At 35.6% G+C, this 25,475-nt stretch overlaps 4 protein-coding genes across 5 annotated transcripts; 2 read left to right on the forward strand and 2 right to left on the reverse strand.

Moving 5' to 3' along the window:
• Nucleotides 1–636: 636 nt before the first annotated feature.
• LOC113727191 (pheophorbide a oxygenase, chloroplastic-like) lies at nt 637–5,854 on the forward strand. The gene is made up of 7 exons (XM_027251223.2): nt 637–1,387; nt 1,495–1,730; nt 1,933–2,059; nt 3,168–3,304; nt 3,677–3,836; nt 4,771–5,049; nt 5,382–5,854. The coding sequence occupies exons 1-7, from the start codon at nt 947–949 to the stop codon at nt 5,634–5,636; spliced, it is 1,635 nt and encodes a 544-aa protein (XP_027107024.2). The 5' UTR covers nt 637–946; the 3' UTR covers nt 5,637–5,854.
• Nucleotides 5,855–6,216: 362 nt separating this feature from the next.
• LOC113727200 (histone H2B.5-like) lies at nt 6,217–6,882 on the reverse strand. The gene has a single exon (XM_072076477.1). The coding sequence runs from the start codon at nt 6,823–6,825 to the stop codon at nt 6,379–6,381; it is 447 nt and encodes a 148-aa protein (XP_071932578.1). The 5' UTR covers nt 6,826–6,882; the 3' UTR covers nt 6,217–6,378.
• A 3,760-nt stretch (nt 6,883–10,642) lies between these two features.
• Nucleotides 10,643–12,195, reverse strand: LOC113742193 (protein SENSITIVE TO PROTON RHIZOTOXICITY 2). Of its 2 annotated transcripts, none has more exons than XM_072076484.1 (2): nt 11,894–12,195; nt 10,643–11,752 (listed from the first exon to the last, which is right to left on the reverse strand). In XM_072076484.1, the coding sequence occupies exons 1-2, from the start codon at nt 12,074–12,076 to the stop codon at nt 10,778–10,780; spliced, it is 1,158 nt and encodes a 385-aa protein (XP_071932585.1). In that variant the 5' UTR covers nt 12,077–12,195; the 3' UTR covers nt 10,643–10,777. The 2 variants fall into 2 exon arrangements, with proteins under 2 accessions (XP_071932585.1, XP_071932584.1); XM_072076483.1 differs by having other exon boundaries at nt 10,643–10,692; nt 10,782–12,190.
• An 8,566-nt stretch (nt 12,196–20,761) lies between these two features.
• On the forward strand, nt 20,762–23,778 carry LOC113727208 (large ribosomal subunit protein bL9c-like). The gene is made up of 6 exons (XM_072076489.1): nt 20,762–20,975; nt 21,119–21,246; nt 22,396–22,441; nt 22,984–23,081; nt 23,154–23,201; nt 23,375–23,778. Exons 1-6 carry the CDS (start codon nt 20,820–20,822, stop codon nt 23,493–23,495), a joined length of 597 nt encoding a protein of 198 aa, XP_071932590.1. The 5' UTR covers nt 20,762–20,819; the 3' UTR covers nt 23,496–23,778.
• The last annotated feature ends 1,697 nt before the right edge of the window (nt 23,779–25,475 follow it).

The following is a 25,475-nucleotide window of genomic DNA, read 5'->3' on the forward strand; positions in this document are numbered from 1 at the left end:
TTACTATAAAGATAAAAGTACAAATTTGATAATTTTATTTACTTCTTACTAAGTCAGTTTAACATTATTGATGAGACTCTCGGTCTGTCATTGTTTCCCGAGAGATAGAAGTAATTACAATCGTCATCCCACCTAAAATTCGAGAAATTAGTTGAGAGTTAAAATAAAATTTCGGAATTCTACAACAAATGGTTAAAAATAATATTATGGGAAGAATACTCGAGTTTTTTTTATTCAAACTCGACTCGATTATTTTATCAAATTGATTGAACTTGATCAATTCCACATTTTTTTTTTATCAAGTGATCAATTCCACATTTAAATCAACCTTTTGACCAAATTACTCGCAAATCCAAAATTAATAACTGGGTCAATTTACACCCCTGCCTACCTGTGTTGAAACCAAAAAAAAAAAAAAAATTGACACAGCCACTCATACCAGATGCTTTTATTATTATTATTTTTTAATAACAAGAGAAGGATAAAATTTATGAAACCACGAGGGAAAAGGACAATTCGAACTCGCAGATGGCTAAATCCTGGGTCGAGATGGCTGCTTGCGGATGCAACTCTGGCCCTTTTCACATCTTACACCTAATTTACCAAAATCAGGCGCGTTAGAAAATGGCCAAAAACAATTATCCAGTTAGGAGGGGTTGGCAGTGAATTCTGCGGTGCATGTGTAAAACCGTTGAAACAGTTGAATCAATGCCATCTCTGTAAACCACATTTTGCAATTCTCCTTCTGGAGAAAAAGCATATGGTTCTAGAATACTCATCATCACTGATGAAAAAAAAGCCTTGCACGCAAAGGCTCCTTCCTTGGCCTTTCTTAGTCATCCCCCGTAGCACACTGGGCAGTGCTTTCAACCATTTCCAAACCCGCATACAAATTTTCTGTATTTAGGACTCTTTGAGCGAGTTAATTAACCAACCAGAATAAAGAATGGATTCTTTACTCCTTTTCCCAGCACCATTTTCCACAGTTCCTTCTGCCACCAGGAGCTGTCAACCTTCCCGTACATCTTTATATCCAATCCTAAATAAGCCTGTGTTTCATGGTAAAAAGGGGAGGTTTCTTCCACCTTTAAAAGTTGCAGCTCCACCAAACCCAGCAATAACGTCTCCCCAAGAAGACGAAATAGAAGAAGCCCGGGGTCAAGAAACCGGAATTGGACTTGAAACCCAAGATTCAGAAGAGGATTCTTCTACAAAATTCTCCTGGAGAGACCACTGGTATCCTGTCTCTCTTGTGGAGGACCTCGACTCAAGTGTGCCTACTCCATTTCAACTCCTCAATCGTGACCTTGTGCTCTGGTTCGATCAATCCAATTCCCAGTGGGTTGCTTTTGATGACAAATGCCCACATCGCCTAGCCCCTCTATCTGTAAGTTGAAATTTTATGAAAAGTCAGCTTTTTGAGGATCAATTGTGGCGAAATTTTAGATTTTTATGATGTTTGAGTACTTGAGGATTTTGTTTGTTTGGTTGTAGGAAGGGAGGTTAGATGAGAATGGGCACTTGCAGTGCTCCTATCATGGATGGTCCTTTGATGGTTGCGGGTCATGTACAAGGATCCCTCAGGCTGCATCAGAGGGTCCTGAGGCTCGGGCAGTGAAGTCTCCTAAAGCTTGTGCTACTAGGTTCCCTACTTTGGTCTCTCAAGGACTTCTCTTCGTTTGGCCTGATGAGAATGGGTGGGACAGAGCTAGTGCCACTAAGCCCCCCATGTAAGGCCCTGTCTCGACACTGCATTTATATGCATATTAGCAGTATACGTTTGTTTAGGTTATTAAATATTCTAACGAATAGCCACATGGATTGACTAATATAATAAAATTTGTGTACTGCAGTTTGCTGGGTACGTTGTGGATTAGAGTTTGCATAATTTATTCCGTGTTCTCATTTTTTAATTGGTCATGGTTTGTATAGGTTGCCGGCTGATTTTGATAAACCTGAGTTTGCAACGGTGACAATTCAGCGTGATTTGTTCTATGGCTATGATACTCTCATGGAGAATGTTTCTGATCCTTCCCACATTGATTTTGCACACCATAAGGTGCTTATCGTTGACTTCAGCAATTATTTCTTTAACTTATGAGTAATATCAGAGAACTGACGGATTCATCAGCTAAGAAATACTTACAGGAGCTTCACTGATGTTTATAAGATGAAGCCCTAGTTTGACTAACTAGTTTCCTACATACCGTGCTTAATGGCCTTCTGACTATGCTAAACCAAATTAGTGGCATCTTAAGATGATTCTCTTCAGTTCAATGTATCAGATTCACAGACATCCAAGAATCATCAGTGTCAGTGTATGGTTTTCACTCTTCTCTGCCAAAACAACAGTCTTCAAGCACCCATCTTGCACCCTTACAGATTTAGGTGTTGCATGACTGAATCTTACTTGAAACACTTGTCAATCAAAGTTATGTAGCTCGATATAGGATACTATTGACATATGATGTATATATTTCTCAAGGAAACGGAAATTGCAATCCATAACATGTTACTGCCTTAGTTTCAGGCTTCATCAGCAACTTTGATAATGAGTCTAATTTCTTCTTAATGCATGGCTATGAAGAACTTACCTTGGAGTTTAGTAAAAATACTGAATCCTGCAAGCATTTTTCTGATGTTAAATGTCATTCATATCTGTCATCTACATCTACTGTCATGGTCAAGAGAAATGTCAATCTATGAGCTAGTTTTTAAAGATGTCAAAGTATTTTTTCTTCTTATTGGCCCTTTAGTTGCAATATAATGCTTTGATTTTCAATTTATCATAGCTGTGGTACAGTTCTTCATTTGTTGACAAATTTGTGAGGTCATTATTCATATTGTCCTGAGCGTCTTTGGCATAAGAAATATATCTAAGTAGAATGGTAGATAGAGGATCCGTGCACTGAAATTGGTGCCTCTTGTTGTTTGATTGCTTAAACATTTTGATGGATGATCACTGATTAAGAAGCATTTTCAGTGATACCTTTGGTGAATGTTACTGTAGAAATATATATATGTGTGTGTGTGTGTGTGTGTGTGTGTGTGTATGCTTGTCATTCTATACTACTTTCAGACCCACTTCACTAACAAATATATTCTGGCATTACTTGTAACATATCACGAGAATCTCTATCACCCTATGTGCTGAAATCATTTTTCAGGTTACTGGGAGGAGGGACAGAGCCAAACCCTTGACATTCAAGATGAAGTCTTCTGGGCCTTGGGGTTTTGCTGGTGCAAATGATGATAATCCCATAATCAGTGCTCAATTTGTTGCACCCTGTTACTATATGAATAAGTAAGCTCATGACTCTCGTCTAAATAGCTGAACTTTCATATGCAGCCTAACTGATTTTTGGGTCCCCTACACATAGAATCCTTTTAGGCTGAGATTTCAGAATTATGTGTATGTCTTAGGAGACAAAGGTTTTCTCCTAAGAGTGCCTATCCGCCAATCTGCCACTGAGGCGCTAGGATTTCTCGGTTACCTGAAATATCAAAAAATTATTCAGATGAGGCACTACGAACTCATTATCACCACAGCACTTAGTATTACTGCAATTTGTATTTGGTCGTGCGTGGCCCTTGTGCATGTTACTGCCGGTATGAGGATATGAAAGCGCATTATTTTCAGCTGCCATTTATCTGTTCTTCTGCTGTCATTTTCCAGAATTGAGATTGACACCAGTCTTCCAATTGTGGGTGATCAAAAATGGGTAATATGGATTTGTTCCTTCAATGTACCAATGGCTCCTGGGAAGACCCGGTCAATTGTTTGTAGTGCTCGAAACTTTTTCCAGTTCACAGTACCAGGGCCTGCCTGGTGGCAGGTAATGATGCTTACCTGTTCTTTTTAAACCAGAGTTCTAGAACCACAGCTGTAGCATAGGCATAAAAGTTTTCCTCAAGCGTGTGCATTGTCTTCATATAATACCTCCATGCATTGTTTATCACTAAATTAATTAATCTCCATACAATTATGGAAGATAGAGGTAGCTGGCAGTTAAGAAGATGAATTAGCATTCAGAAACAGAAGGGACATGTTTACGAAGACTGTTAGTTTTGAAGAAACATATTAGCATTCATCTTGGGCCATTCTTTATTGAAATGCTAAAGCACTAACTTGTTTTCCTTTTCCCAATTTAGTCTCCTGAGGCAAAGGTAAAGGAAAGACCTTTCTGTTCTATTTCTCCATTTTCTTCTTTCCTTTGCCTCTAAAAAGCACTAGTATCAGACTGGGGACAAGGGGAGGGGAGTGATGGAACTTTAGAGAGAGAGAGAGAGAGGCCACAATAGACCATGTAAAAAGACTACTAAAAGGGCAAAACTACAATATTCTGCCAAAGAATGGGACTGACATGGAAGTGTTGCAAATGGTAAAGACCAAGTTTAAGGAAATGACGTTCTGTAAATCATGTTCAGAAACTTGGACCACATTGGCTACCTGAATCTAAGACAAGTCAAGAACAAACTGAGAATCCTTTAGATTGTTGCATGCAAATTTTTGGTCATGCTATCTTATTCAACGCTGAATATTATATTTGTTGGAAATTTTTGGTGTTGAGTAATATGAGCATCTCCTCTCCTCTTTGTGTTTCCTATTGATGCGTTAAAGATCATCCACAACTGTGACACTTCCTAGTATATTACACCTTCAACATTCCTACTGTAACTATTAGAGCTATCTTGGTGAATTTCTCAAGTGATGCACTCCTCTATCTTCTTGGATATTGAGCTTGCTTCATTTCTGACCTGCAAAAACAGCTGGTTCCCAGATGGCATGAGCATTGGACGTCAAATAAGGTGTATGATGGAGATATGATTGTACTTCAGGGTCAAGAAAAGACCTTTCTTTCGAAGTCCAAGGAAGGTTCTGCTGATATTAACAGGGAATACTCAAAATTCACATTTACTCCTACACAAGCTGATCGTTTTGTCTTAGCATTTCGGAATTGGTTGAGACGGCATGGAAACAGCCAACCTGAGTGGTTTGGTGCCACTGACCAGCAACCATTACCATCCACTGTCTTATCCAAACACCAGGTACTGGAATTAATCTTTGGAATATCTATATGTTGTGAATTTGTACAGGAGATAGACGCCTTCGCTTATCTGGGATGGTGTTATATTGGTGAGGTGGATTTCTGTTAAGTTGGGGTTTCAAGGACATGTTTTCTGCTAGTGATACCTTGATGCATCTGGTCTGCGGCGTGTTGTTAATAGAAGGAACGGAATTAGGCTTGATTGGCATGTGACGCCTTTCATCTGATAGATTAGGTCTTTCATGTGGCTGTGAGCTCCAGTCAGATTTCCATGCAACCTGTGTTGTTGCTCATCCTAAGTTACTTTCTCTTGTGCTGGATTTTGTGTCTCAGATGTTGGACAGATACGAGCAGCACACCTTGAAATGTTCATCTTGTAAGCGAGCCCACGACACATTCCAAACTTTGCAGAAGGTTTTCGTTGGCCTTGCTGTTATCTTCTGTTCGACAGCCGGGATCCCTCCAGACATGAAACTGCGAGTTGTTTTGGGTGGACTTGCGATTTTAAGTGCCGCATTGGTGTATGCGCTGAATGAGCTGCAGAAGAATTTTGTTTTTGTTGATTATGTACATGCAAATATTGACTAAACTGCTACATTACCTGTCAGGATAGTATCATATACAGTTGTATAGGTAATTAAACTACAGTTTGCAATTACAGAGCCTAGGATGGCAATTAGATCCTGAACCAAAGACTTTTGGAACAGAACTACTACGCATTAGGAAATGTAGGGATTAATGCATATATTCCAGTTTTTCCTGCTTTATGACACTAAAATATCAAAGGGTCCCCTCTTTCCTGTTTCTGTTCTTTTTCCCTGGCAATGATCCTATTGTACTCTGTTATGCTCGATTCATCTGAGTTTCCATTTTCTGATTTTCTTTTTCTTCTACTTGATGGGCTCTTATAATATCAAAGATCGAATTTCAAGGGCATCTTTAAAATTCCGATGTAGTCTCCCGCAATACATAGTTGAATGGGTATATAACTATTGGTATAGAAAATCTTAGAAAATCTTATAATCTAAATTTTCAGAAAGTTTATTTTGCCTACACGATTCAACTACAATCTTACCAGAAGAAATCAAACACAAATATTAAGAATCATCAAAACAAGACACTATCACTAAACATTAGACGACGATAATTAACCATGAAAGAACTGAGATACAAGAACTTGGTCATCTCCATTCATTAAGCAGATCCAAAAACAGCCCATTACGTACAATCAAAAACCCACTGCCTAAATCAAGAACTACTAGTAGTTGAATGGAGTTTACTTTCTTTACAGCCACGAATACAACCCTAAATTCTAAAACCCGAACCTAAATCATGAACCACTTGTAGTAAACTTGGTAACAGCCTTAGTCCCTTCAGAAACAGCATGCTTGGCCAACTCCCCGGGCAAAACCAACCTCACCGCCGTCTGAATCTCCCTCGACGTGATGGTCGGCTTCTTGTTATACCTCGCCAGCCTCGAAGACTCCTGAGCCAACTTCTCAAAGATATCGTTGATGAAGCTATTCATTATCCCCATTGCCTTGCTCGAGATCCCGATATCCGGATGAACTTGCTTCAGCACCTTAAAGATGTACATCTTGTATGTCTCGGTACCCTTCTTTGCCCTCTTCTTCTTCTTGTCTCCGGCTGCCGCTGCGGCTGCTCCAGCATCTTTTGGGAGCTTTTTGCCTGCTTTTGGCTTCTTTTCTGCCGCCGGAGACTTCTCTGCTGCTGCTGGCTTTTTCTCGGCGGGTTTCTTCTCTGCCTTTGCGGCCATTTTTTGGAGGGATCTTTCGGGAACTTGCTTTTGAATTTGGGTTTGACTGACTTGGGGAAAGGAGTGGCCGTGGCTTTATATAAAAATGGGCAGGTGGAATTTGATTGGTGGATAGGAATTGACAAGGATTGTAAATTAGGACCGTTGACTAAAGATGGATATTGACGGTTGAGATTGACCTACCATGTTCCTCATGTTCACGGGGATTGTGGATCTGGACCGTTCGTGATGGGAAGAATAGAGGGAGGAGATTTGCTTTATTCTACGACGTAACAATTGAAATTCATCGCGAAGAATAAATCGACAAATGCTGAATTGTTTAATCCTTGGCCATTTAGAGAGACATGAATTGCTTCAAAAAAAAAAAAAAAAAAAAAAAAGGAGACATGAATGAATATGTTTATGCTAGTGATATGCAAGAAACAAATTATCCTTCAAAGTAGAAATTATGATGAAATATTTTACTCCCTCCGTCCCACTTTGATAGTTTTGTTTTCCTTTTTTTTATCCCAAATTGTAGTTCACTTTTCAATTGAAGAATGTAGTTGTCTTTTAATTTTTCTAAAATATCCTTATTTAATATAAGTTGTTATTATTATAAACTATCTTTATTTAATATAGATTGTTAGTAGTATTGAATATAACCTACTCCATTTAATGCATTTACATTTTTCAAAACATATTGATATATGAAAAGCCAACTTTATTTAATGCAAGGGTATTTTAAAAAAATAGCAATTTAAATTTGTTTTTCCAACAAAGTTAACTACTTTTTATTAAATTGTGTGAAAAAAAAATCAGTACGATCAAAATGGGACAGAGGGAGTATGAAAAAGCAAATGTATGGTGAAGCTCCTCCTATAACCTAGATGGATTACAAAAACAAAACAAAAAGAAAATCCGTTAAAATAAAAAAGAAAATCTTTCCCAAATAGCATTTGCTTTATAAGTAAATATTTTCAATTTTTAAACAATTTTACTGAAGCCTCAAAAATCAAGTTCAAGTGGCCAGAAATACATTAGTGCCACTGATTTATTTATCTTTTTGTATGATCAATACATTTTTTAATTATTTTTTTATTTCACACACGTTACATCGAAGGAGTGTTTAGTATAACTAGTATTTTTTTTAAAAAAATTATTCTAAATAACACACTCGAAATTTCTACAACCTGGAAATTGGAATTGATATTTGATAAATCTGTCATCAATAAAGAGGTCAGATACTTGAACAGACTCGTCTGTAGACTTGCTTTATCTTCTTCTCTAGGAATTAAAAGGGCATGACCTATGGAAAACGTGAAGGATCGAGTATCAAGGTGATTTTCTTATCTCGAACGTTAATGAGTTCTGCTTTTCCACTTCCAGTGTAGCGACGGTTTGTTCTCCAATGGAATACACCAAAATTTGGACATTAAAATAACAGGTGATGACTAAAGTATACAAATTTTAATCGGCATACACATAACTGTAGTACTACCATGAAATAAAGATGGAAAGCAAGCTTCTAAATTGCTTCCAAAAAAAGAAAGAAAACTTCGCAAGTTCGGGTTCCCAATTCCCGTTACATTTTAATGATTTTTCTTCTTTTTTTTTTTTTGGATAATGTTATTTGCACTCCCACTATCCCATTTTTATTTTGATAAGACTATATTATCCCTGTCCTAATTTCTTCTCCTACCCCATCTTGTGTTTTTTTTTTCTGCAACAATAGAATTTGTATTGATAAACAAAAAATGTACACTTATATGAGTAAAGACTCAAGTGATTCCATACAAAAGTGCTAGACACGTTGAGGATTGATCCATTCCTAATCTTAAAAGATGCCTAAAGCATAATCACTAATCAATTTACCCCTATCTTGTGTTCGCATACAGGGAAGTTGAACACAATCGTCGCACGTGTCCAAAAGATCAAAAAATTTAACTTTTACTTCTCTTTTCCTAAATCTACATAACTGTTTTTTAATTTATTTTGTATATTCTCATTCAAATTTGCAGATTTTGATGAGCACAATTGAGGTTCCATTGCATCATCTGGATACCTTATACTGTTATGCTTTTTTTGAAATATACTAGAAAGCTCCGTTCCCACTATGGTGGCTATATGAGCTATTCATTGTTGAATTTTTGAAGTATTAGTATCCTATTTATAAAACATCGTAGTTATACTTAGTTTTTTTTTTTTTGTCATATTTGAAGTTTGGAGTTTTTTATTTGTTTATTTTTTTGAACTTGAAGTTTGGAATCTGTTCATATTACATTACTAGATTGATATTTGGCATCATATAATTTCGTAAAGTTTTATAGAAAAATACATAATACATATTAGTAACAATTTTAAATTAGCCATTATAATGTGTAATGGAATAATTAATTGATTTTGGAACGTAAGAGAAAATTTAATAAAGTTAACTCATAGGTAAGGAGAAGAAATTAGAGAGGGAATAATATGGTTTCATCAAAATAAAAATGGGATAATGGAAGTGCAAATAACATAACCTTTTTTTTTTTGGCAAAAAAAATTTGGGTGGGTTCGACTTCATTCACCATAATAGTTCAGAACATGTCTCAGAAACTATAAGTCACTTATATAGACATTATTACATATCACTTACTAACATAGTGCTCATTTCGTATGCTGGTCTTTCTTCCATGACTAAGAAGCCCTATTGGTCTCTATCCATCTTTTTAAGTTAATAAAGTAAATGGTGAGCTTCCTATGTGGGGACTAGCCTGGGATCTGAAGTTTTGTAGAAAAATAAATTGGAGCGATTTGAAGTTTATAAAATAAAAAAGTGATTTGAAAACATGTTCAACATAATCTCAAAACATTTTCGAGGAAAAATTGCAATCCAAAAGTGTGTGACTGTTATGTTTGATTACTATAAGATTTAGTTAACGAATAGCAGCAGCAGCAGCAGCAGGTAGTGCATAATTGACGAAAGATGATGCGGAAATGCAACCAAAAGGCCGACAATCTTGAGAAGCCAAAACCAGCAAATCTTGAAAGAGAGAACAATTTTCACCACGCTGTTTATAGTTTAGTAGGACTAGTTCTTCGGTATTGCATCCAAAAAAAAAAAAGGATTAATCCTGGACTGGAGTTAATGAATTCCAAATTATATTACTACATAGTACTACAGAACATTCATAATTACTCAGCAAATTTTAAAGGTCATTCTTGAAATGTTGCCTGCATACGAAGTACTAAGCCAGCAGTAACCGTCAATAGACATAACTGTCAACATGTGAAGAAATTATAGACTAGATTTTTGATGAGATAAGCACCTGCTAGGACGCAGTTTATGATAATGCTGTTTTTACAAGTTATTGACCCTTCAGGAACTAAGATATCAACTGCCCGTGAAACGACTACTTGAAGGTAGGGATCAATTGACATTCCACCTAGCTGACCCCAAAAAAAAAAAAAAAAAAAAAAAAAATCCCAGCATATGCGTGAAGCTTCAGAAACATGACTGCTTTTGGATTTTGATGTAAATTTCTCGCCCAATTCTTAGTCGATGACGCTAGGGAACAAGATATAAAAATGTTGAATTCCCTTCTCCGATGATCAAGAAAAAGTTAGTCACGTTCGATTTTTATTCCGACTCAATGTCGATATATAGATTGAAATAACTACAGTTTAATCTAGTAATGATTCTGGCCTGCATGGCAGGAACTTATTTCTGTTGGTTCCTGAATATTTCTGGAGTTCTGCTCCGCAGTAGCTGTATCGATCATCATGGTCAATATTCCATTAAACAATATAAGAAGAGGTCCTGGCCACTTGAACAGTATATGTATGAAGGCAACGATTTATCTGTAACTACCTCTGATACATTGACATCATATGTAGCCGATTCATCTATCAATACATCAACGATTAAAAAATTTACAAGGAAAAGGAAGAAAAAATAAGAAAAGGAGAGGGCAAATTTTTTATTACAACATTACCTATCATCTAGTTGCATTTGTGCAGCATTCTGATCAGCTTTCCCCATCTTTGCCAAAGAACTAATAGCCGGGGTATGTCCCACGAACAAAGCAACATGTCCCATGAGCTTATCTTTCCTGGAAAATGTGGTGCCACAAGAGCACTGCCATTTGAGATCCCCACAGTGCTTCTCATGAGTTCTCAGGTCGGACAACACCGAGAATTGCTTCCTGCTGCAACGTTTGCAAACATACATCTTGGGACAGTGGCTTCTCTTGTAATGATTCTTCACACAAATCATGGACTTCAAGGGCTGAAACTTGGCATGTTTCTTATTCCATCTGCAGCCTTCATGGGGGCATGAATATTTCCTAGGCAATTTTGGCAAGCCTTCTTGATCTTTTCCATTAGCACCCAAGTTGTTCTTTAGAGGGTTGCTCAAAGCAGCGGTAGACTTGTATTCATCCCCATGTGCCCTCATATGCATTCTCAAATTGGCATCCCTTTTGAACCCTTTACCACAAACTTGGCAATAGTGTGTATACTTTGCTAATAAATCAGCAGCATCCAATTCCACAATATCATAGCTTTTTGGTGAAAGCTTCTCTAATTCTCCGCTAGCTTCACCTTTTTGAGGCAGTAGTTCCCTTCTTCCAACTCCAACTTCATTATTATGGTTGCTAACCGTAACACTACTTGTTCTAGTATTATTATAAGTTGTGCTACAATTATTAGTATTATAGCTGTCACCATACCAATTATCAAGCGCATCATTTGCATAAAAACCCTGACCTCTATCTTCTCCAAAATGCGTAACTCGATTGCCTCCACAATTTTGTTGAGCCACCGGCAACTCGGGGACCTTAACACGCTGGTGGTGGTGTCCGTGTCCATGGCCGTGGCCGTGGCTCTGGCTGTGGTGGTGGTGGTACAATTCATTTGAACTAGTCCTATTATTATTTCCTGAAGGCCCTCCAGCTCCAAGAGACACCTGTTGACAAGCGAACATCATAGAGGATGCAGTAATAATAATTTCTTGAATCAACGTACCCATGCTAGCTACAGCTATGGGCGTTGACTCGGGAGGTTGATTATGATCAGAGGAAATGAACGTGCTAGCCAAAGATTGCACCTGATGAACCTTGTCTTTGAGAATTGACAGATTATATAAGAAAGAACTGGAATGAGTATCCGGGGCTGAAGTAGCAGCTTGAATAGAAGAAGAAGAAACAACATCTTGATCAGAAACACCATAAATTGATATCCCTTGTGGCCCACTGGGGAAACAAGAGTTGGAGGACCCTTGGATGATCATCCTGGGAGAGTTATGTATGTCTTGTGGTCTTGTCCCCCTCCAAAGATGCCTAACCTAGCACAAGATGTCTTGTGGTTTTGGATGATCATCTTGATTGTTTCTGGTCGTCTGTGATTGGTTATATAGAAAAGCATTAAGAAATTTGATGAAATGTGCAATTTTAGCCTCCAAAGGTGACGTCTATACTCTGGAGAGAGATGAGGAGAGGTACTGAAGTCAACTTTCGAGGTTAAATTCATCACCAGTTGACACCTCCCTCAAATCCTACCTTTCTCGTATTTGACACACAAAAAATTTGCTAGACAGAGTCTTCAACGGTTAATAGATGTTAAAAAAAATATGGTAGACAAGGATTTAATTATTAATTTGGCTCAATGCTGTACATCATCTGTGTTGATGAATTGCAATTCTTTAATTATTTATCTATTTGGAAAAAAAAAAAAAAAAAACTACATCTAATCTTGCGTCAACCACCACGCATTGACGCATGAGTTTTGTTGAGTTGAAGCAGTCAATTATAATTACCAGCACAAAATAACTACAACCCATAGGTTCTGATTCTACAGCTTTTACTTGCCATGTCTTCGTTACGTTGAAAATCAAGCAACAGCAAATTTGTGGCCAAACAAAAACGGCTCGCGTGCAAAAGTTCGGATTAGTACGAACATCTATTGAAGATTCAAATTCACCATTTATGGAGTTAACAAGCAGAAACGGCGAAGATTTGTCATTTAGCTCATTGTTTAAGAAACTCATCCTCATCATTATTTCTCTTCTAATTAGTACTATTCTCTCGTTCTATTACCAATCGTCTAATCCATATGATGTTTTATTCATCTCTAACATGAAGTGTGAGAGGTTATTTGTGGAATACTTACTGTTTTTTTTTTTAAATCGTCCCATCCCTTGTTACATTTTTTTTATCTCTCAACTGTCGGGTACATGATTCGGATTTTAAACTTGACGACCGAGAAGAGTGAGAGAAACAAATTAATGTGGCTTTAATGATGAAGACAAAGTGAATTGATAGGGCGGATCAAATGTTACCTTAAAAGGTTGAAGGTTCACAGATTTATGGACTAATTTTCTTGAACGATGGACCAGTTGTCACTATTTTAGAAGAGTTATAGGATTTTCGTCTTCGTACTTCTATACACTACCTTATAAACAACGTGAACTACTCTTAAGTACTTCTTGAACCTCGTGCACAGAAAATTTTACGTTAGATACTAGATAATGTCAAAAAGAATTAGTTGTCCTATTCTTTCTAATCCTTTTCTCTGGAAGCAAACATTTGTTTATGTTGATTCCAAGGCGGCTTGAATGAGATAATCTTCTGCTGGTCTCCAGAAATGAATGTCAACCAAGCAACTGCATGGTTATAACCAGTGGGAAAGGCTAATCTAGACTGCTGCATTGAAGGAAGTTCTCCTTTCCTGCCATGCCAAAGCATACGAGGCTTCAACTGAGGCCGGTTAACTCCAAATGTGCCGAAACTTGAGCATGTAATCCTACGTAGGCCACAAGGCAAACCTACGGCAGTTAAATCAAGTTATTTATTTTCAACCTGAAATATTAATTTTCTCGATTCTCTTCTCTGGTTTTCTTTAGTTTCTCTTTTATGTCTTGCAACTCACTTGATTCAATGAAATTTTTCCATATTAAACTCGGTTCTATTTGCAGGTGATCATGCACCCAAAAGTTGCTAAATGTTACTAAAGATTTTACTGCGCGCATGATCTTTATATGTAGGTAGACTTGTGTCATAAACAACTAGTGGCAAAGCTAGAATATATTTTCAATGGGGGCACAAATATGGATAGTTATTTTACTGCATTACAATAGAGGCAGAAAATAATGGCGATTACATAAAAGGGAGTAGCATCTATAAGCAAATGTAACAAAGAACATAAAATGATGCTAGAAACACTCGGAGGACCAAATTTCTTAAAATACTAGGCTCGTACGTATAGTCGTCATCAAAATGATAGGTTAATTGGGTCACTAATTATTTTTTTGTTAAGAATTATTATCAAATTATTTGTGATTACATGTATCAATTGACTCTTTACAAATTATTAGGAACAAAAATCTATTCTTTTAAAAACTAAATACCTAAAAGGAATTTTTTATCTGGCTAGTGGGGGGGGGGTACAATTACTTATTTGTGGGTGAAAATGGATTCTTTCACAATTTTTTTCCCACCCAAAAAATGAAGTGCTTATTTGGCCAGTGAGGACAAGGCCAAAGAGGAGCTCCGCCAGTGTAAACAACTACTAGCTTGTATCTATGGCCTAGTTTGGCAATCAAATTTTTGACCAAGTTTGTCTGTTACAAGTTTTTTAATAACTTTAGTTAAAGTAACTTTAAAAAAAAAATTTCTCAAAAATTTTGAACTATATACGTTTCAAAATATTAAAAAATTTACACACTTTAAAAATTTTTTCTACAACTTCTACAGTAAAGTTACAGTAAAGTGTTTTAGACAAACACCCAAAAAATTCACTTGCCAAATGGGGCCTATGCAACAAGAACTTCCAACTTTGATTCATGCAAACTTAATTACTAGCTATATGCTAGGAACTTCTTTGATAGAGTTCATACAGATCATGCAAAATATTTTCGAATAATGCAAAGCTTAGGAAAGGGAATCAAGGGATCATATGAATATGCAAATCATAATTAGAAAAGAAAAAAATTGCAAAAGCAACTTTTGGTCGGATTATTTCTAGCCTTAGCTGGGGGTTATACACTAAACAATTGAATGGGCGGTCATGAACAACGTCAAGAAGTAAAATTGGTTCAACATACATACATGCTTTGTCCAGCTGCGTATAAGCACTGAATAAATCACGAGATAAGGATAATAAGCAATTGGATGAGAGCATCCACAGCCAAAGCTCTGCAGGTCAATCAATAGGATAATGATTTGTAATATATCCGCTACATCCAGGCTCAACTGAATAAATGCTCATAAGTAAATCCAAACCTTTATGAGCTTGAAAAAAAGACCAAAACCAACTCTCATGGATTTTGGTAACAACAGGTATTCATGAATATTCTTATAATGTGCAATTTAACTGCTAAAAAAAATATCAAATACGGATTTCAAAGATAACATGCATGAATATGATCTAATTACTATTTTCAAGTAAGAAAATTTTCAAGGACCGCAAAAATTGTGAACTGAAATCATGAGATATTATCCACAATTTGCTCGTTTGAAATTAACTCATGTTTAGGTTTGGATCAGGCGATATATGAAATTCAAATTCCACTCAAAATTCATGATTCTCTCATAGATGATAGAACCAGGGTCAGTAAGAGTCCGAATTTCAAAAAGATTTAGACTAGACTCGCATAAAATATGATCAGTTTGGATAAATCTCGACTCATTAACATTCTTACTCTCGAGTAATTCAAGCCATCTCCCCATAATTTGGACTTGAACAAAAATATTCCGTAGACTTTGAATGACTTGGTAAAGAAAAGGTCTTCATTCAATCATTGTTTAGTTAAGAAAAGTTTCAAATGTTAATTTTTGAAATAACCAAATTGAATTGGCTAAGTGTCTAAAAATTAGGGGCCAACAAATGTAAGCATGTGCATTCAAATATTATCATTTATTTAAAGAATGACTTAATTGTTGTTTCCTCTAAACTGCGGTTAACGACAGCCAATAGATGCAACAAGACCGAGCCCATATACAGTAGAACTTTTATATTTGTTTACATATAACCAAGGTTTGAAAAATCGGGATCCTACGTAGGATCGATTTTAATTTCACAGGATCGGATCGTAGAATCGTAAGATCCTACCAAAAGCTCTTAATTGCAATTAAAGGTTGCAATTCTTTGATAAATTACAAATATAACACAAATATTTTCATTTATTTGCAAAATGGAGCTTCGTATTTCACAAATTTACAAATAAATTGTAGGATCGTACGATCCTACCGATCATACGATCCTACACGATCCTGCACGATCCTGCTACGATTCTATGCGATCCTGCAAAAATTAATATGATTTGCGACTCTGCATACTATCTGGATCGATTTTGGTTATTCGGATCGTAGGATCGTACGATCCTACGATCCGGATCACGATTTTGACAACTATGCATATAACTACGTAAACGCAACAGCTTTCTCTCTAGCCCCTTGGTTAGAACCTGGAAAGTCAAATTTCATAAATGATCCATTCATTTTTGGCCTCTAAGGAAAGTTTTAATCACTGATTTCCACGTCTCCATAGTAGTCAAACAATAGGTATTCAGCCCCGCAAGGGATCTTCTGTCCCACACCCTGTGTTCTCACTTTTTATTATATTACTATTTCTCCTACATAAATATCATGTTTTAGTTCTTTTTTGTTTTTTTAAGATTCAATAACTATTAATTCAGTTATACACAAAATTTAACGTACTCAAAAAATCAAAATGCATAAAAAATGTGATTTTTTATGAATTTTTTGCTGTATTTTTTAAGTTTTTATTATATATTACTTTTTTGAAGCTGCTGTATTTATTTTTTACTCAATTAATAGTTATTAAATTTTAAGGAAACCAAAAAGAACTAAAATATGATATTTATGTAGGAGAAATAGCAATATAATAAAAAGTGCGATAGAGAGTGGCACAGGATATAAAACAAAATAGAAAATCCGTTGCTTATTCAGGCCCCGAAGTCTCGTGTTTAAACCATCAATTACGCATTTAGGTATTAGAAAAAGAAGCAAATTGCATTAAAGAACTTGCAATTATTCATGAAACACTCCGCAATGATGCCTTCGACTGCAAGTAGTTGACGAGACTTTGATGAGTTCAATGAATGCAAATCGTGTTGGGAAAAAAAAAAAAAAAAATTTCCACAAAAAAAATGTCACAAATTGTCACACCTAGGGTCTCTTAGAGTGGGCCCAATCATTCTAATCAAGGGGATTGGTTTTGATACTACTATAAAGCTAAATGGCATAATCAAGCGCATGTTTAGCTATGGTTTTTTTCTTTTTTTTTTTTTGGGTTATATCTGATAGAAAGCAAATTAAGTAAAATTCCCTAGTCCTTGTACAAAGAAATTTAATTTAGAACTTCGAAGTTAGGGTTTCATGTCGAGCACACTCTACGTGGGCTCCACTTAGGCTTCCAATGAAAGTTTGATAACGCAGTTATTTTTGCCTTTTGGTTTCCTTTTTTTCATTTGACGCATTCTCCCTAAAGAAAAAACGGCCACCTTCCCATCATAGGTGACAAACCAATCCATTTAACTAAATTTATCTATATTCGTTCATGAATAAAGGGGTATAGGTATGGGTATCTTAAATTTTTATAGATGGATAACCCATCAAACCCAATTAACCCATTTAAAATTTTCTTCTCCCAAGTCTCCTCTCTTCCCCTACCCTTTTTTTTTTTTTTTTCAAATTTTCATTTTGTCATGATGTTAACTACTTTTGTTTCATTATTATTATTATTTGTTGGTTTTATCTTATCATTTTATTTTCTCTTAGTTTGTTAACTTGCTGATTTTTCAACATTACCAATTTATGATAAGTTTTAGCCTCTTTTTGCTTATCTTTCCAAAATGAAATCTTAAATTTATATATGAAAAAAATGTTAGGGGTTCAAAATTTTTGGATTAAGTTTTTATATTAACTTTTATGGTACTTAGTTCAAATTTTTATATTCTTATTATTCAATTATTAAATAATATATAATTTTGAGACATAGAGTATGGATGGGAAAAAACTGGTAATTAGGCTTATTGAGCATTATAAGTAAATATTTAAAACTAATGATGGGTGCAAAGAGCGGTATAAATTGATAACTTAGTTTGCAAAAATGAATTTAAATGAGTATACAAAAGGTTAAAATAAATGGGTTATAAATGGGTAATTAGGTTACCCAATTCATTTTTTGACTTACCCATTTATACCCATCTAATTAAATGGATATAAATGGGTTGACTCACTTATACCCATTATCCATTTTACCCAACCCAAACCCGCCCAAGTCATCCATTTTGACACCTCTAGTTCCCACCCTGTCTAAGGCCCCTTTTAAGGGTTGCGATGCATTTACAAATAAAAACGCTTCTAAGATTAAAAGTATTTCTAAAGTGGTTGGTAATTAATTTTTGTTATAATATAAGGAATTTAACTTTTAATAACTTAAAAGCGATTCCTCAAAAAAAAAAAAAAAAACTTATAGGCGCTTTACAAATGTTGCTTTATAAACCACTACAACATAGGGTGGCAATCAAGACAGTGATGGATTGACGGGTTGAGTTGAGACCAAAATACAATAGAAACTCATTGAGCCGGACATGACCCGCTAATCTATGGTAGGTCAGGATGCCTGACATGAACACAACATTTTCTGATTGGCGGGTCACTTAAATAACCTAATATGACCTGAAACATAACTTCAATTTACTAAATTTTCGCTGTTGTTCCTACCAGAACCAATTTTGTACAAGACTAATTACATAATCAAGTAATAAAGACCCTGATAAAACAATTCCAAATTAAATTTGAAGTAAATTAAGACACCATAAAAATAAAGAATAATGTAATACGTCATCTGTCCAAACATAACAATTCCAACTTCACATAAGCCAAACAAATTTAGTAATCAATCTGAAATCTGATTTCTTCGAAGGTGGCACACAAGTTCGAAAATCAAAAGGCAGTGGCTAAGCTTAAACTCGAAGAAGAATGGTCGTCCGATGTTCCACCTTGCTGCTGCCCAGCGTTTGTCAGTAATAGATGAAGGTTGGCGACAGCGCGAGGTACTGAGGTTTAGAGGAGCGTGAAGAAGCCATCAATAAGGATTTAAGGTTAAGTTGCTAATGACTTAGTGCCTTTGGGACAGCGTGAGGTACTGAGGTTTAGAGGAGGGTGAAGAAACCATCAATAAGGATTTAGGGGTAAGTTGCTAATGACAATGCCTTTGGGAAGAAAAGAGTAAGTTAGTCTAATTAGATAAAATATTTTTTATATTTATTAAATTATTTTTAATTCATAGATGGGTTATCGAGTCAACTCGTAAGTAATCTGAATTCGACTTGTTTGCTTTTCGGGTTTATCAGGTTCGATTCGATTTTGACTTCAACCCGTACAGTCTCAACCCAAATCTATCAATTTCGTATTAGATTCGTATTGTATTTTTAGATCATGTCAGAAATTGCTACCTCTAATGGGACCTAAGACATTTTTCCAAAAAAAAAAAAAAAAAAAGAGTTCCAGCACAATTGTTGAACATGGTGCAACATTAAAAAAAGAAAAGAAAAGAGAGCATCGAGTAAATCCAACTTGAAAAAAATTAAATAACCAAATAGTATATCTAAAAGAAGAGGAACAAGAAAGAAAAAAGAGCTTTGGCTTCTAGTAGGAGGAAACAAAACGAAAGTTTCTGCTTAGGTCTTTTCCCCCACTCTTGCTTTGTACTTTAGGAAAACAGTTTCTAATTGCTTATATGTCCATTTCTCTCAAGCTTCTTATTTCTGTTAGCTTTGATTTTCTTCCCCCTGTTTTTTTCCCCTTGTTTGAAATGGTCCAAAAGTTGATCCAAAGAGAGGGGAGAGAGGGGGGGGGGGGGGTGTGGCGCTGTAGTAAGAGCTGTGGTAAAATAGTCTATCTAACTTTTGGGAATGGACTTAAAGAAATAAAATACTTTTCGTGATGAAGAAAGTTATGACTTGCATATTTATTTCTCATCAGTATTTAAAAAGAAAAGAAATTCATCCTATGAAACAAACAAAGTCACACTTAACAAATTTTTGGGATTTCTTAAGAGATGCCCTTCTACCAATAATATCATCTCATATTCTAAACATTAAAGCTTTGTGGAGATTTTTTTTTTGTGTGGAGATTAATGTCAATTCTTCATTAATATATGTACTTGAACAAAATTTTGGGTTAATTACAGAATTCTTCCTATTAAGTTATCAGCACGAGCACGATATATATTGTGGGGACGCGCCCCTAAACTATCAATTATAGCCTGTTTACTATTTTCGCCTATTAATTTTTTGCAACATTTCTCAAATTTTATTTGCTCCATCTCTGCTAATAATATACCTATTTAGCCAGAATAAAAGGAAAATTTTAGTATTATATGCAGCAAATGTTGTTTTTTTTTCTTTTATTTTAAGCTCATTATCCCACTAATATTTTTATTTTAGCTACCATCGCATTTATGTACTTGTTGTCACTTGTTTTTTTTATCTCAAAATGGACATTTATCTCTAACATTTTTTCTCACACTAATTCTAATCACGTTTTGCCTGCTTTAGTTGCACGGTACTACTCAAGAAAATCCGTCAATGGCAAAAGAAACCATGGAAAAAAAATTAAGATAATTTAAGTATCTAATGGCAAAGAAAAATTATTATTCTTCTCTTTGAATTTTTTTTTTTTTTTTTTGGTTTACTTTGATGTTTCTTGGTCCATCTTCCTTGCCAAAAGCAAGAAATACTAGTTTAACACCATAGTCTTTTGGGCCTTGAATAAAAAAGACAAAAGAAAGAGATGGTGAATTGGTGATGAAATTTGCTTTTGTGAGTGTGATAGCCCACAATTGTTCCCTGTACCATCATGGGATCACAACCCGATCATTTGGCCCAAAAATGTGACGGCCTCTTGTCACGGTTTCTGATCCTCATCAGCGGAGCAACAACTGAATACAAAGATAAGACTCGAAATATTTCGAGGAAAGAGTGGAAGTAGAATAGTAAACTATCAATGGCATCAGCAGCAGCAAGTCTGTCATGGGGTTCATCCTCTTGGCTCAGCAGTCACTGCTTAACCCAATGCATGAGACCTGACGCCACAAAATTGCCTGAGAAAACTTCAATTTTAATGGTGGTGGCTCAAAAAAAAGCCAAGAAAACCAGGAAGGTTTGGTATATGCTTCCTCAAATAAAATGGGATTATCTTATTTTTGCTAAAGATTGGTGCTTTATACATTTTTATGCTAGACAATTCATGGGAATTTATGTTATTTGGAGAAATAGCTGATGGGATTTTTGGTTGATATGCAGATTATACTGAAAGAGGATGTAGCAGACTTAGGCAAAAAGGGTCAGCTTATGGATGTTAAAGCTGGTTTTTATAGAAATTATTTGTTCCCATTGGGCAAGGCTCAAATTGTGACACCCCTACTTCTCAAGTAAGAAATGTTTACTGTTGGAATTTTATTTAGAAGATGCAAAACCACTTGTTTTTTTTTACTACCTGTTTGTTTGATTCTTGTTTAGCATTATATTGGGGATCCCCGTTGTAAATGTTACAAACATGATGGGATAGACTTGAGAAATATGTATAAGTTGATAGAATCCTTGGGACATGATCAGGTGCAACTCCACACACCACTGTGTCTGTGTTTGTGTGTGTTCAGTTGTCGCAGTGTCACCAAATGGAAGAAAATGATTGATTTTAGTTTTTTCTTGGGGAGGCGGGGGAGGGGTTGAGGAATTCGTGATTATCATTCTGAGAATCGTAATTTGGTTGGCAGAACAATCTTCTCTACCTTTTAACGCGTGTTTGTGTACAGTTAGTCCTTCCGGGATGCTGTATTTGTTGAAGCCTTTTTCTCTGAGTTTTCCTGTAACTTTTGCTAGCACTTAACCAAAACTCTGAAGTCTCCATTCTATTGAAGGAAATGGACCTTCAATTTTTTTTGTTTTTTGATATTACAAAAGGAATTGCTTCTGTATCACTAATAAGATCTTGTTAATTGGAGACCTGTTATAAGATCACTTAATTTATCGCCTTTTGAGGGTAAGGGTTCATTAGTTCACTAGTCCTGGTATGGCGATCACAGAAATTAAGTTCTGAAGATGATTAAATCTGTGAAGGATTACTTCCCTTAACAGCTAAGAGGCCATAGCTCTACTTGCTAGTTGCAACAAGAGTACCAAGGATGGTCTCAGAAGTGTGCGCACAACAAATTGACTCGTCTCAGAGGTTGTGGTTATGTATACTACCCTTTAAGATTGCAAGTTAGCCCTAACAACCCTTTTGCAGTTGATGTTTTTTGAGCAGTTTTGAGATTCATATTTGCGACTAACTCTGGCACCTATTTTTAAAGACCCATTGTAGTGCAAGATCTTAAATTTAGATTGATCTTGAAAGTGACTACAAGGGTAGATAGCGATGCGCATATATTTTCTTAAAAGAGATTACGTCTGACAGCATTTACACTTGTTTTTAGGCTGGTGGTGGATAACAAGTGCTAAATGCATATATTAGAATCATGGTGAATAAATGGCTGATATCAAAATAAATTTTTAATTTCTTTGCTTTTATCTTCTTTCAGGGAAATGAAGATGGAAGAGGAGAGAATTGAGGCTGAGAAAAAGAGGGTACTGAAGCACCTTATGATGTTATTGTCTTTGAAAGACTTAATAAAAGAATATTTTTTTGTGAAAAAAAAAAGAAATTTTTATTGTGGAAATTTCACTTGAAAGGTTACTGATTCAATCAAGTCCAAGGTGTATTCCCATGCATTTTGGTTTGTGAAAAATTGCTATCACTTTAAGCTTCAGTGTATTGAAACTAGTGGTAGCTTGGGAGAATCTGGATTATTCACACTTTTTAGTTAAGAGTGTTGTCTGGGTATGTTCTTGTGTTGCAAGAGGGGCTATGCTAACTGAATTCCTGTAGTAAGCTGTCATTATTGTTATGTTTCTGACACGGTCATTAAAGTTTAGTAAGTTACTGATCTATCTGGAAGGATCATAGCAATGTCCATTTGAAAAGTGGTGGAAACAAGATAATTAAATGAAGAGTCTGAATGACTTTTCTGTCTCTGAATTCCATGGAGAGGGAGTTGTTTCGTGGTTTTACCATTTCTTCTTACATTGGAGCTGGTCTTTTTACATATTTAAAAGCCCCTTTCATTCAGGTGAGAGAAGAGGCACAACAGCTTGCTCTAATTTTTGAAACTGTTGGAGCTTTCAAAGTAAAGCGAAAAGGTGGCAAGGGAAAACAAATTTTTGGAAGGTGAGTGAAGGTGTATAATGTTATCCTTTTATTTGTCTATCTTCATAGCTTACCAACTATTTATCCTTGCAGCGTTACTGCACAGGATCTTGTTGACATAATCAAGGCGCAGACACAGAGGTACTCGCTTACAGTTGCTACAGATTCATGTAGCTTTGAAGTTTTAAGAGATATTTAACATGTTCTGTGCTGATTTGTTTATCCCCATCCTTTTTCCTTGCTCTGTTAATGACTTCTAACTGCATGTTGTAACCCCCGACGCGAGTCTAATATTCATCTAAATATTTCAACAGGGATGTGGACAAAAGGATAGTATCTGTTCCAGAGATCCGGGAAACGGGGGAATACATTGCAGAATTGAAGCTTCATCCTGAAGTTACTGCTAGAGTAAGGTTGATTGTGTATGCCAACTGAGGAAAGGCACCTTTCAAGAGAGTAGAATCAAGCTATAGACTTTGCTCTTTTATTGGATTGGACTGGTTCCTTTAATGTACATGATCATTCAATGATTGGATTCATTTTTGGAAGATTACTCCCCCTCCTGAAAAAGAATATGGGAAAAAACAACGGAAGAAGAGATGTGATGTCATATTCGACTTGGGAAGGTGATTGGAGCGTTTAATTTCTTCGGCAACCAAACATTTCTTTGTAACAAACTTTGACATTGTATCAACTTTTCAAGGTGTACTTTTGCACATCTCCATTAATTCTAGATAATTAACTATTTGTTATATTATAAAAGTGATAGCATTATGTGCAAAATCGTTCATAGCAAGGTGTTGTGTGCTGGGCAAAATCTCACTCCTTTCCTGTTATAAACACCATGATACATAATTTAGAGCTGAAATATGTGCCCTTTATTTGTTTGCCCAGCTAAGATATGGCCCAAATTTAATTGTTCACTTGTTTGTTTGTCGACCTGACCTGTCCTGACTACTATTGGTTCTCGTTGCTTTTGCAAGAATTGGTACAGACAATGACTCCAACTGGAAAAGAACAGATGAAACCAGTTGTAGCTCATGGGTTAGCTGATATTTGATTGGGATAGTAAAAAATGTCAAATTGTTTGAATTGTTAAATAAGACTAGCATAAGTTTTAAAGGTAAATCTTTTATATATTGATGTTATATACACTAGTGGATCTAGATGCATGTCATATATATAAAATTTGATGTTTAAATACAAATTCAGATGATTTGGCATTCATCCAATCCTGGCAGTATATACACTGACAGTATAGGAAAGATTAATTCAAGTCTTAATACCTAGCTTAATTAGTCATAACATTGGCCAAGCAAACAAGAGGGTGAGGCGTCTAACTTGACTTTTAAATCCTTAATTTTCTCGGTTTTACTTGTAAGTTTTTGAGTCTTCTTTTGAAAAAAAAAAAAAAATAGAATACAGAAGGAAAGAGTTAGCTCAACACTTAAATAAATTTTGAGCACAGACTGAAATTTGAAAGGCAATTACTGTTCTGTCCAGTGGCAATCTTTTTTGCTGAGTAAACTAAGCTTTGTTATACTACTCTAAACTGTTTGCTTGTGTCTAACTTCTGTCACCCTGCAGTGGATTCATGTGGAATAGTTCATTGGATTTAATTTCCTAGATGATGGAAACATGTACTTTGAACACATACATATGGAATAGTTCACTGGATCTAATTATGAAGTTTAGGCAACTAGGTTTTATGAATTTTGAGTTGGGTCCTTTTCAGCATCTTTCTATTGGATAAAAAAGGAGAAGCACTTGAATAGTTTGGAGTACTAGGCTTCAATTGGTCAGATGTGAAGCATCAATATTAGGTGTTGCTGAGAGTGATATGGTTAGTTGCCTGAGGAGTCACACTCAGACTTGGAAGATGTAGCAAGGTGGTTAAACCCAATCCTAAAATCTTGTCTGGAGTATACATTGTGGTTGTGGTTGATATTGAGTATTAGACACAGAGTTAAAAGAGAAACTTTGCTTATTCCATAGATCTGACTATTGCTTAACTGAGAAGCTGGTTTTGTCTTGGAGTGAGATTTGCCTTTCTTCTTGTTCTCAGGAGCCTTTTAGTCATTAGAGCATTTCTTTTCCTTATTTTTTTTGTCCATGTACTTGGTAGTTGATAAGGTGAATTTTAGGTCGACTGCCTTGTTTGGAAAGCAATTTTTTTTAAAATGTTTTACATAAACACATTTTTTAAATTATCTCTCTACTTCATATATATATATCAAATTATTACAGCATATTTTTCTACAAAAACTCTACAAAATAGCAATCCAAACGGGCAAGGATTCAAGATTCCAATGTAATGTAACAACTGAAAGTTGAACACACAATTGACTGATCTTTGAGCGTAAAATTTGTTTATCCATTTATTCATTAAGTTTGTATACTGGCATATATTTAGTA

This window comes from Coffea arabica, chromosome 1c (assembly GCF_036785885.1).
Source record: "Coffea arabica cultivar ET-39 chromosome 1c, Coffea Arabica ET-39 HiFi, whole genome shotgun sequence".
Classification (NCBI taxonomy): Eukaryota; Viridiplantae; Streptophyta; class Magnoliopsida; order Gentianales; family Rubiaceae; genus Coffea; species Coffea arabica.

Bases quoted from the DNA above. Each gene is read 5' to 3' on its own strand.
- LOC113727191 (XM_027251223.2), top strand. From the start codon at position 947: ATGGATTCTTTACTCCTTTTCCCAGCACCATTTTCCACAGTTCCTTCT. The intron at 2,060-3,167 runs GTGCTTATCGTT...ATCATTTTTCAG, and splicing joins TTGATTTTGCACACCATAAG to GTTACTGGGAGGAGGGACAG. The intron at 3,837-4,770 runs GTAATGATGCTT...CTGCAAAAACAG, and splicing joins CAGGGCCTGCCTGGTGGCAG to CTGGTTCCCAGATGGCATGA.
- LOC113727200 (XM_072076477.1), bottom strand. From the start codon at position 6,825: ATGGCCGCAAAGGCAGAGAAGAAACCCGCCGAGAAAAAGCCAGCAGCA.
- LOC113742193 (XM_072076483.1), bottom strand. From the start codon at position 12,076: ATGATCATCCAAGGGTCCTCCAACTCTTGTTTCCCCAGTGGGCCACAA.
- LOC113727208 (XM_072076489.1), top strand. From the start codon at position 20,820: ATGGCATCAGCAGCAGCAAGTCTGTCATGGGGTTCATCCTCTTGGCTC. The intron at 20,976-21,118 runs GTTTGGTATATG...GTTGATATGCAG, and splicing joins AAGCCAAGAAAACCAGGAAG to ATTATACTGAAAGAGGATGT. The intron at 23,202-23,374 runs GTACTCGCTTAC...ATATTTCAACAG, and splicing joins ATCAAGGCGCAGACACAGAG to GGATGTGGACAAAAGGATAG.